Source organism: Drosophila ananassae, chromosome 3R (genome assembly GCF_017639315.1).
Source record: "Drosophila ananassae strain 14024-0371.13 chromosome 3R, ASM1763931v2, whole genome shotgun sequence".
Lineage (NCBI taxonomy): Eukaryota > Metazoa > Arthropoda > Insecta > Diptera > Drosophilidae > Drosophila > Drosophila ananassae.
In genome coordinates, this window is record NC_057930.1 from 28,531,019 (window position 1) to 28,543,190 (window position 12,172).

Genomic DNA, 12,172 nt, shown 5'->3' on the forward strand with positions numbered 1-12,172 from the left:
GCTAAGTAACAACAACAATATTACAGAATATTTTAAGTCTTTAAGAAGTATAATGTGTAAAGTTAATGAAAAATATGAATATGATAACGTAAAACATTCTGAGTTTAGTCCCAAAAATGTTGAAGAAGCTATGCTAAGAACATTCTTGAAAAATATTGACGTAAATTTAGCTTCAGTTATAATTAATAGAAATGTAAAAAATTTAAGAGAAGCTTTCGATTTATTGGAAACCGAAGGTCTTGTTAGAACTCAAAGTGTTAAAACAAAATTTCCTCAAAGTAACGAAAAACCGAACAAAACGGAAAATCAAAACTATCATAATGCAAATAATCAAAGAGACCGATTTTACAAACTAAATTATAATAATCAAGATCAGAATGCAAACCACAACAACAATTTCCAAAATGTAAAAGCTAATTCAGGGAACTTTCGATCAGGAACACAAAATTTAAATTCAAATCAAAACTGTACAAATCAACAAAGCCATATTTCAAAAATGGAAATCGATCATGTCGAGGTAGATAAAACTAATTGTAGCCAATTTAAAAACTATAATCAAGATCAAAGCTTCATTTCTGAATCAATGCCAGAACCAATGAACTGTCCTTGTCATGCAAATTTTCATATAGTTGCCTCGAAAAATCACTTCCCTTGATTAACTTAACTATAAACAATGAAATAATCACAGCCTTGATTGATACTGGTTCAACAACTTCCATGTTAGATAGAAATAAATTGTTACAATATCCTCGAAGTACTTTGCGTCATCCAATATCATTTTCATCTCTAAATTCAAAATCGCTAATAACGCAAGAAATTGTAACTGATTTACCTCTTGAATTTAAAGAAGATGCCACAATGAGTTGGAAATTGGCCATATTTAATAACAAATCGTTCGATGCTATAATAGGTCAAAATATTCTCAAGCCATTAAATGCTGTAATTGATTTTTATCACAATACAATTACAATTAATAATAATATTATCCAATTTCAAAATAGTTCACCATACTCTGATGAGGTAAATCAAATTGAACCAATAAAAATAGATGATAAAATACAAAAAATTCTTTTCAATAATTTAAATCAAGAAGAAAACAATGCTCTAAATAAAATTTTAAGTAAATTTAAAACATTAATATTTCTTGAAGGTCAGTGTCTTAGCAATACAAACATTATCGAGCATCAGATAAAAACAGTAATGGATAAACCCGTATATTGTAAGATTTATAGATATCCTCAAGTACATGAGCAAGAAATTTATAAGCAAATTGAAGAAATGCTACATCAGGGCATTATACGTAAAAGCAATTCTCCATATAATGCCCCTCTATGGCTTGTCCCAAAAAAAGCTGATAATAGTGGAACAAAAAAGTGGCGTATAGTTATTGATTATCGCAAATTGAACGAAAACACAGTAGATGATAAGTTTCCTATCCCAAATATAGAAGGTATATTGGATAAGTTAGGAAGAGCGCAATATTTTTCTACTATAGATCTCGCGAAGGGCTTTCACCAAATTCTTGTTCAGGAACAAGACAGGGAAAAGACAGCATTTTCTACTCCTCACGGGCATTATGAGTTTAATCGGATGCCATTCGGACTCAAAAACGCCCCTGCCACATTTCAACGCCTCATAAACACAGTCTTAAAAGAAGAAATAAATAAAATTTGTGTGGTCTATCTTGACGACGTTCTTATTTTTTCTACTAGTTTTTCAGAACATGTTGGCCACATTCATACAATTTTTAAAAAACTCTCTAAAGCAAATCTTAAGATTCAAATTAATAAATGCAAATTCTTTTCAAAAGAAACTCAGTTTTTGGGCCATGTTTTAACCCCCGAAGGAGTTAAGCCTAACCCAGAAAAAGTTAACAGCATTCTTAAAATGCTTAAAATTCCGAGAAATATTAAACAAATTAGAGCTTTTCTAGGAATAACTGGGTACTATAGAAAGTTCATAAAGGATTTCTCGCAAGTAGCTTATCCATTAATTAAATGCCTTAAAAAGGACGCCAAAATAGATGTCAATGAACCCAACTTCATGATTGCATTTGACAAATTAAAAAGAATCATAACTGAGGCACCGGTACTTAAGTATCCGGATTTCAAAAAGAAATTTCAGCTTATTACTGATGCTAGTAATATAGCTTTAGGTGCGGTTTTGCAACAAGATAATCATCCTATTTGCTATGCAAGTCGCACATTGAATGACCATGAGAAAAACTACTCTTCTATACAAAAGGAATTACTAGCTATAGTGTGGGCAACAGCTTATTTCCGCCCATATCTCTATGGAGTTAAATTCGATATTTTATCCGACCACCAACCACTTAAGTGGCTGCTAATTAAATATAAAGGAAAAGAACTTAATGAAATACTTTATAGATGGCTTGTTAAGCTCAGCCAATTTAATATAAACGTATCATACATTAAAGGAAAAGATAATCAGGTAGCTGATTTTTTAAGTCGAATAAGTAACTACGAAATTTGTGCCGTAAACACAGCTGAATCGTGTAGCTCTTTAGAAAACAATGTTGATGATATTAGTACACAACATACACAAGCTGAAGACTTTGTGGACACAACTATTTTAGGTAATTTAGAAACGGTTGTTAATAGATTTAAAATACAAATCATTCTAACAGATAAAAAAACCATTGAATTTGAATATAAAAATAAAAATAAGAAAATTTATTTAAATTTAAATGATCTCGAAAATAGAATGGAAGAAATTTTGAAGCATCATATCATAAAAGGCAAAGTAGGAATATTCAGTGAATATAACGATCATCAATACAATAAATTTCAAAACAAAATTATCCAAATTTTTGAAGGTAATAAAAATGTAAAATTTGTAAAATGCTCATTTCATGCAAAAGACATTGAAAACGAAGAAGATGTGTACAAAGAAATTGAAAGATTCCACAAATATGATACTGGTCATTCAGGTATAAATGAAAATTATCAAAGCTTAAAAAAGATTATTTACTTTCCAAAACTTCAACATTACATCCAAAAGTATATCAACAATTGTGATATTTGTAATCAATGTAAATATGATAGGAACCCAGTAAAAGAAAAATTTAAATATACAGAAACACCAAACGATATAAAAAAAATTGTTCATATGGATATCTATACAAATTCAAAATGTAATTTTCTAACTTTTATTGACCGATTTTCAAAATTTGCTACTGCATTCTACCTTGAGGATCGCAATAACCAAACTATAATCGAAAAAATGCGCTTGTACAAATCCCAAAGAGGAAATTTTGAAAAATTAATAACTGATAATGAATTTAATAGTGTAAATATAAAAGAATATTTAAGAAATGAAAATATAGAAGTTCATTTTGTGAAACCGAACAGTCACACTGGCAATGCAGACGTTGAAAGATTCCACAACACGTTAACAGAAAAGATAAGAATAATATACCTCGAAAATAAAGATCTATCAATCAAAGATAAAGTTAGTAAAGCTATAGAATATTATAATAACAGCTATCACTCAACAATACAAAACACGCCACTGAATATTGAATATGGAAATTGTGACAAACAAGTTATACGTAACAACATTCTAAAATATAAGGAAAATTACATTACATCTTTAAACCAAACCAGAGAAAATTTTGAAGAAACTAGAAATAAGGGATATATAAAAAACTATAAATCTCTAAGACACAAAAATGAACCGAAATATAGGAAATTTAATTTAAGCAATGTACATAGCTCCAATATAAAAAGAAAGAAGAAATATCAGACTTCAAATTTAACGTAATCTACTATAATTGTATTCCTAACACTTATGTATGTATATTTTTCATAACCAAATTGTAAAACTCAGGAGAGTCTTAATTTAAGCGATGGGGAAGTTATGTAGTCGAAGCTTCCATTCTCTTCGTTTACATTTAACAAGAGAGAGAGAGAGATCACAAGCTCTCTCGACTTCAAAGAAGGTACAAGAAAAAGCTTTTGAGCTGACTTGGTGAGCAGAAGCGAACAAGAACACATCGTAAAGAAATAAACAGAAGTTACAAAATTAAAAACATTAATTTTATTTATCTAAAGTTAACATAACTATGTTAACAAAACTCCCGCGGTCTTCGCCGTCATTGTGGCTTTGTCGCGTGCCTATGTGTCTTCATATCTGTGAGCGCAAACAATGAAAATTACACTTCAGTTGGCACCACTCGAGTCCTGTCGGTTTTGTCCTTGCCGCGTGTTGCGTGCGCTTAAATGTTTCAATATTTACCGTTTATTAGCTGCCATAATGGGGGGGAGGGTGGCGCTGGGTGGTGCCTTATACAATGGCCAGCCTGGCGTCGAAGGTGTGGCAAGTGTTTAAATGCAACGAATGTGTCTGGCGTGAAGTATGCTTTCCCACAAAGGAGCTTACCTATGAAAAATATAATGATAAGATGTGATAATCAACTGGATAGGACGAAAGTTAATGAAAGACATCAGAAAACCATGTCCCATTTACTAAAAGAAAGACATGGAATATACATACATATGCTTTCTAGATTTACTTTTTCCTGTTTTTTTCTATACAAACAAGTGTTATATTTTGTTTATTGAATGGTTTCCTTTAAACGCGTGGCCACGGAAAAAATGAAACTTTTGTGCATATTAAACTAATCCAAAAATATTCCATCTATTTCTAGTTCAGACAAAGCTAAAACCCCAATCAAAAACGCAGTCCCCGAGCCATCCCCGCCGGAACGTCTGTAAACTTTTGTGAAAGTCAAAGCCACAGACAGTGGCGGGAAATCGAGGCAGTCAAAAAATATTAATAAACCGCAAACGCTGTCTCAGAACCCCCGGGTTCTCTGCCCGCCGCTGCCCACCCTTATGGTTTGGGGAATGATATAAACCACAGGATAAAAACTCAAATATGCAGGATCGACAATTTCCCACAGTCATGTTGAGGGCGAAAAAGAAAACTATGAAAACATCATAAATTTCCCGCAGTTGGAAAAGTTTAAGAGAGCTGAGCTGACTCACTCGCTATCCAACATCCTCAAAAATTTACACACATGCAGACTCATCGAATCCAAAAGAGGACTTAGACTGAGGATAGCTGATTATCCAAATGATGCGATACCAGGCCGTACCAGTGAAAATTGCAAAAAGATCTGCCTGCCCCTCACAATTAATGCCCCCGATGGCAGGAAATGTTGCAGTTGAAAGTGCACCAATTCCTGCTGAAAATCCACTTGCAAAGGTCACAGTATTATGGCACTCATTTGGGTTAGCCGGCAATTTGGCTGATGGGGAAAGATATGACTGAGCTGAACGATTTGAGAGGTACATGAAAGGCATGAGCTTCTATTCCAGCTGTCCTGGCCGGGCTCGGGATTTTTAATTGCCCTTTCATTGGCTGAGTTCGAAGTTCAGCTAGCTTCGATATCGTTCATGGTCTGTGTATTGTAGCGAAAAGAAACCCTATCATCTGAGAAATAAAACCGATATTTTTTTTTATATATATATTCATTTACCCAATAACTCGTTATTGGCGCTTTAACCCTTCCGGGAAACTAAACAACATTACTTATTTGTTTTCTTCTCTCTCAATTGTTTCGTTATGCCCACCCACGTAATATACCCCTAATTATCATTCGAAAAGGCGAAATAAAAACAGCAAAAACCCAGAGTAGGAATTATTTTGCAAGGACCCCCGGGAGGGAGTACTGCAAAAACATTATTAGCGTATGTGGGGCACGACCCCACCGTCACAGCAAACAAGGACTTTTCATTTCCCGGAAATCTCACAGAATTTCTGTGGAGCATTGTTAGGGCTCGCGTATTTGCCGCCACACACAACTTTTTGCCATAAATACAAATACTCTCATCGTGGAGTACTTTCCCAGCCATCCTTTCTCCCCGGCGTATTTATTTGTTTTATTATAATAATCTCAGCCAGCACTCCCAAAGGCAACACTTGTAAGCGGAAGTGCAAGTGACTGCCAACTTTCTTGCTCACTTTTGGCTTCAACAAAATAGTTTTGTTGTTTTTTGTTTATTAGAAGAGTACATGGTTGGTACTATTTTAGTGTTGGAGGCAAAATGTGTAATTATAAATAGTCGATATAAAAAACGCTAGGGATTACAGAGTTTAATGTATAGTTGTATCATTTGAAGGCCTGATTTCCCTTTTAAATATATTATTGAATTATTTCCATACCACTGCCTATTACTATTGAATATCTAGTATGCATTGAGAAGGTTCTATCCTCACCTTTGGCTGAATCCCTCAGTCAACTTTATCGTCTTGGCTGAAAATCGGCGAAGCTGACACTCATCAACAAAGTGGAGTTGGGCTGGGCATGGAAGAGAGGAAGAAAGAATACATCACTGTACAAATATTGTGGCAGTGGCAATATTTACACTTTTCACGATTTTCACGATTTGCTATCGACTTTTCCTTTTTCCATTTTTTTCATCATCTCCCCGCCGGATTTGCCCCAACCGTCCATACATTTTTGTATCTCTCTATCAATCCATCTAGCCGTCAAGCTTTTCTGCATACCTTGCTCTTCTTCAATGCTTCGTTGAAGCGGCACTGGCACTGACTGGGTTCGCCAAAATAATATTCGTAAATAATTTTTACACCTTGATGTGATTTGTGCGCAAAAATATTTTCCAAATGATTTGTTTACCCGAGTCTTTGCTTTCATCCGTGCCTTTTGGCCAGGCCAATAGCCAGGTGCCAGGCGAGGGCTGGGAATGCCGGGGCAGGAGCACTCACTGTAATTGTATTTGCCTTTCGAGCTTCCTTCGCGCCATTTTACGCCCACACAGTGAAAGTCAAATACAAATAAATAAATCGTTAAAGAGAAAGCACTGCGGCAAAGGAACCAAGACGAGGACGAGGCGGAGCGGAGCGGACCTGGGGAAAATGTATGCCGGAAAATGCCGATGCACATTGATTAAATCAAATAAAATGAATGCAAATAAGAAAATTGGATAAAGGCAATATAAAATTTTAGTTCATCAAAATGAACATTCTCTGAATACCAAGAAACGTAAAATAAAATAAAAACAGAAAGGTTGGTCTTCTTGTTTCATAGAAACTTGTAGAATTATGATATATTTAATTTGAAATATAATGTGTAAAATTAAAAGTGTAAAATTTTCAATTAAATCCAAAAGACTACAAAAGTCAACTAATAATAAGGAAACATAAGTTGTTACGATTCAATTACCAAGTATTTTATTGGCTAGTCGACTCTGCATCGTCAAAAAAGACTTTATGTATAAAAAACATTCTAGTAACTTTGAGGAAAGTTTGCAATTTTCGCAACCACTCTTATGTGGTGTGAAAAGCGCGTGCATGTGCGAATTGCGTGATGTGGAAAAGTCTATAATTTAAATATGTATTCCTTTAATGGCTGTAAGTGGTGTATTTGGGTTTGTTGTGCTGGTTGTGCGTCAGTGGCCGCTACAAATTGTCGGTCTGTGGCAGCCCAGCGATGACTCAGTAAAATTGTTAACCCGACAACGGCGGCGGCTGGAGACGATAAACAGCTTTAAAGTAATCGAGTCGCATTATAAGCATAAAATATAATGCTCATACAAGTTAACAATGTTCTGCGGGTAATATAGAGCGGGAAAAATAAAATAAAACTCGATGGAAAAGTTGGGAAGTAAAAATTGTTTACCAATGCGAAGGATGCTGCTTTTGATGGCAATGATGATGTCATCAGTGCCAGGCGGGGTTGTTCCCGAATTATGCATCCCGGTGGATGTATCCGCATTTAAGGACTCCTTCTTTTTCATTCAGTCTCACACACACCCCCTCACACTCTTACCCCAAAATCAATAACAATAACAAGAGCTTTGCGATGAGCCGCAGACGTCGCCAACTCTCCGGCCAGACGGGCCGCCAAAGTGGCGCCAATATTTTTAGCAGTCTCGCTTCCGGTCCGGGGTTGATTACCTCCCCTCGGCATCCCCACGGGCAACCATTCACCCCCTCTCGCATCTACATATATGTCACTGTTGTTCCGTCTGACTTGTCATGGCTTTTTGATGGCTCCGTATTGGTATTTCCAGCAATAGTTTTCACAGTTGGTCTGCGAACTTTTATGCAGACTTTTGGAAAGAGCTTCCTTTTCTCTTGTTGTTCTGACTCTGACTCAGACTTACTCTTGCCTGTAAGGGGCTTTAACCTTAATAGTAAACGAGAATTTTCTTTGAAAACAGAGCACTTCCTTTTGGAAACTTAATTCCTTCTGGCTAATACAAATTTTTAATTAAAAACTGATAAGGTACAATGTAAAAAATACGTTTCTGTGTTCCGTTTCGAAATTTTTCAGCAACAAATTCCACTTTCATCTCTTAAGTGGCCTCTGGTGTTAATTGAATAATTATTAATTAAGTACTGACAATCGCAGGTTTATTTCCCCACGCCCGGAACCAATAGAATACGTACACAAAATTATAAAAGTACTCGAGGCAATATAGCAGAGCTTATTACCTCGAAATCGGAGCACTCTCCCATTGGCTTTAAGTCCATTACCCGACTTGTAATGAACAGAATTTGGTTGGAATACTTTTTGAATTTTAAGCACACCATTTCTGCTGTTCCATTCATGTCTATCTCTATAAGTACCGCACTCCTTATTGGCACACCCAACTGGTCGCTCTAATTAAATAATAAATTTAGGTAGAGACATGTTCAGAAGTTGTTGTTCCTTCCTTTTGGCCAGCATATTTGTTTTATGTCATCGTCATTCCATAAAAAGCTTTTGCAATGACGACGCCGGCGACAAGGACGAAAAGGACGACCTGCACTTGCATCCTGCCAGCGCATTCACATTGCGTTTCTGTTTCTGGTTTCTGGTAATTACTCAAGCAGACGTCGAGGATTGGAGGAGCTCCTCTCCAGTTCCCCTTCAGCCCCTCCCCACCCCACTTGTCGGCTGGCAAACATAATGAACATATGTGACTACTCGTGCCACGGCACAGTGGCATAAAAAGGCTCTCTCTCTGCCACTCACACCACTCCAAAGTGGGCGGCCACTGCACTGCCAGTGTTCGAGGCGTGGCCAGGGCATTACGCGCACATAATTCTAATTAGTGGCATATGCCACCAGATAGCATGCCTGCCACACAGTACGCAGTCCATCTCTCCAACCAAAACACCGACAAAAAAATTATGTTATTACGCCTTTTGAGCACGAGAAACTTTTTCCGTCCGGTTTTGATGGCTGTGGTTGTGGATAGAAATCATAGTGCCAGCGATTGGGAGGGCTTTCATCTTAAAAGACTTAATTTTTTCACATTCAAGAAAACTTATTAAAATCTTTGTCGAATAAAAGGTTTATCGTGACAGTTTTCCAGCACTCTTTTTTTAGGAGTTTAAAACAAAAAAGTGTTGAATATAAATATGAAAGCACCGAATATGAAACCGAAATAAGCTGGTTTCATACTTATTTTAACTCCACTTATCAAGTAGGCCTTGTATTAAAAATATAGTACCCTTCAGAAGCAACCGTCGTAAGCTTGTCAAACAAATTTTGGTATCAGAACGATCAACACGAAATTGAGATTTTTCTCCAGAAAAAAGCTGAATAATTACAACCACTTCGAAATGTCCACTCTTGATGACTTCTTTGCCAAGAAGGATAAAAAATTGTCTAAAAAAAAAAGTCAAACTACTTGGCGACCGACGAGCTGTACAAAACGCTGGAGGAATCCGCGAAGTTGTCCCAAGAGGCTTTTGCCAATTCTGAAAAGGGCCGCGGAGGCGATGCTATAACGGAAGGAACATCCGGATCCATGGATACTGCCCTGAAGCCCCTGGAGTTTGGAATACGTTTCTCGGACGAGACCATGGACGAGGAGGACGAGTGGTCTGATTTTACCGAGGAGAATCGTAGGCAGTATACGAACCTGCCACGCACTATCCAGATGACTTTGAGCTGCGGTGCAATGGCTCCGTTCACTATCAGCGGTGAGGTGAAAATGCAAGAGTCCGAGCAGCGCGAATCTGGTGGAGATGGACTCGACATAGGCCAGGGGCCGAAGGAGCCTCTGGCTTTTGTTACATGCCCTTGGAAGCTTGACGGCCAAATTGCGAAGACGATGGTTCCACGAGGGGAACCGCAGAAGCAAGTGAAGGTGGAGAAGATTGTAAAGAGTGAGAAGCCATTGGAAACCAAGCGCCAGATTTATGTCCCACCAGCCCTACGCCACAGCCAGGGCGACTTCAATCCACGCCCCCATATGGAGTCGCGTCTTCGCAAGGTCATGACCACATATTCGGTGAAGCCACAGGCCCCCGATCTGAACAGTCCGGAGTACTTTCCGAGCCTCAGTGGCTCCAGAGTTCTGAAGCGGGCCAAGTAACTCAGCATCGAGCCATTATTCGTTTCTCTGTTTCCTCGATGCAGATATTTACGTTTTCTTATCGAATTTAATGCGATCAACGACTGTTACTGGGGTAGGAGCTGCGTCTAATAAAGGAAAGAGCCATACCGCTCGCCCAACTTATTTCTAGGTTTTTTCTCAATAAATTTGCGCTCAACAGGCCCATAATCATTACACGACTTTGTGGCAGGTCCCCGACGTATCGTTAGCTGAAAACGAGCCAAATATTTACAATCAAATCGGTTTAAGCCCTAAATGCACCCCGTGGACAAGAAGCACAGCTAAAAACATGCCACACAAACAACACCTAAATTGGCCCCAAAAATTGTTTCATTTTAAGCCTAGCCGGAAATTTAGTTTCCAATGAAACTTCGAATGGAAAGTTATTTGTACCCGAAACTGTTGTCCACATCAGTAAAAGGCTTGGCCTAATTCAGATGTTGTAAAATCTGGGTTTCCAAAGTTATATTATACTCAAAAACAATCTCTGAACCGTGTTCCATCGATCCCCATCAACTTTTTTCCCTTAAGGTTTCGATACATTTTTAGCTGCATTCAGAAATTGTTAAATATAGTTATCCAAGGATTTGTGTCACTTTCGACAGCTATATTATTATAAACAGTTAGTATAAAAAAAAACTTAGGAACAGTTCTTCATCGAGGCCCATTTGTTACGGTTTAAGAACAGTTTTTAGGTGTGTACAGTAGGTGTTAATCAGTTTAACGACAAATTAATTGATACGTATAAATTTATTAACGACTATGGTGTTTGTTTTTCAAATCGGGAGATCTTTAAGGTTCCCACGCTAATATTAGCTCGCACAAATGTTTTGTTTCCATTTCGAACTTGTACTATTTTATAGGGACTCTCGCTAGAAGAGGCTCCATTGCTGAAGCGACTTCCTGTTTTAGGCTTCCTTGGCTAAATCCTACTTTCCTTCTAAGCAGGCTAACAGTGACCGCCGTGGGGTCCGTAGCAAGAACAACAGCCGTATGGTCCGCAGGGGCCGCAGCAGTGGTTGATCGATCGGAACCATTGGCCGTTGTAGGGTCCGCACAGCATGCAAGGACCCAGTCCGCCTGTCGGTCCACAGCAAGTACCGGGCATAGAGCTAATACACGGGTTGCACATCTTGTTCTGAAAAACAAAGAAAATTTTTCTACAAAAATTTTAAATAAATAAACACTCACATTAGCCTGGTTACGGAAGTAGGATTTGGAATTAAAAAAATTTGGGCTTTTCCAAAAGATGTTTGTCGTATTAGAACCGAGATGAGAATGAAGTCCGTGCTCAGCTCACACAGCGCGTACAATTTTAAACTGTCAAGTTCGTTTTCAAGGCCTGCTAAGGTCGATTTTCATAGCCTACTTGATTTTCACACATTTTTATGGAATTTTTTACTTTTTTTTTACCCAATTAGTGCTCATTGTACTCATTCTGAATAATCTTTTAGTGTAAATCAAAGCTATCTGTGAATCTCACATACTTCCTCTTCGATGTCCTTTCATCAGAGTCGAGTGCTTAATGGCGTTGCTGAGGGTACTTCGATCTTCCCGGCTCACAAATATCATAATTCAGCCATCCAAGGCGCAACAAGTCCACGACGGATATTTATTTTTCTTCCGTTTCCATTGTTTTACAGAGAACAAAGTTTTCCTGGGCGTGCCGTTTAGGGCACAAAACGCACAAACCCAAAGCAGTAATTCTTTTTAGTGCGTTAGCAAGAAGATGCACGGTTCATAGCCATAGTGAAGTTAAGTCATTTGACAAGTTTTGTCACGTGCGTCACATG

General features: G+C 37.6%; 2 protein-coding genes across 2 annotated transcripts; one reads left to right on the top strand and one right to left on the bottom strand.

The window, feature by feature from the left end:
- Window positions 1–9,509: 9,509 nt before the first annotated feature.
- Window positions 9,510–10,502, top strand: LOC6497753 (protein CDV3 homolog). Its single transcript, XM_001961387.4, is given in 2 exon segments — window positions 9,510–9,658; window positions 9,661–10,502. Coding segments are annotated over 2 exon segments (756 nt in total). The 5' UTR covers window positions 9,510–9,600; the 3' UTR covers window positions 10,359–10,502.
- A 608-nt stretch (window positions 10,503–11,110) lies between these two features.
- On the bottom strand, window positions 11,111–11,951 carry LOC116654918. Its single transcript, XM_032451563.1, has 3 exons — window positions 11,867–11,951; window positions 11,571–11,721; window positions 11,111–11,517 (listed from the first exon to the last, which is right to left on the bottom strand). Exons 1-3 carry the CDS (start codon window positions 11,949–11,951, stop codon window positions 11,232–11,234), a joined length of 522 nt encoding a protein of 173 aa, XP_032307454.1. The 3' UTR covers window positions 11,111–11,231.
- Window positions 11,952–12,172: the final 221 nt, after the last annotated feature.

What these genes read in the sequence shown, in the direction of transcription:
- LOC116654918 (XM_032451563.1), bottom strand. Translation starts at nt 11,951, where the DNA reads ATGATATTTGTGAGCCGGGAAGATCGAAGTACCCTCAGCAACGCCATT. An exon ending in GAAAGGACATCGAAGAGGAA is followed by an intron (nt 11,722 to 11,866) that starts GTATGTGAGATT and finishes CGACCTTAGCAG; the next exon opens with GCCTTGAAAACGAACTTGAC. An exon ending in ACTTCCGTAACCAGGCTAAT is followed by an intron (nt 11,518 to 11,570) that starts GTGAGTGTTTAT and finishes TTTGTTTTTCAG; the next exon opens with AACAAGATGTGCAACCCGTG.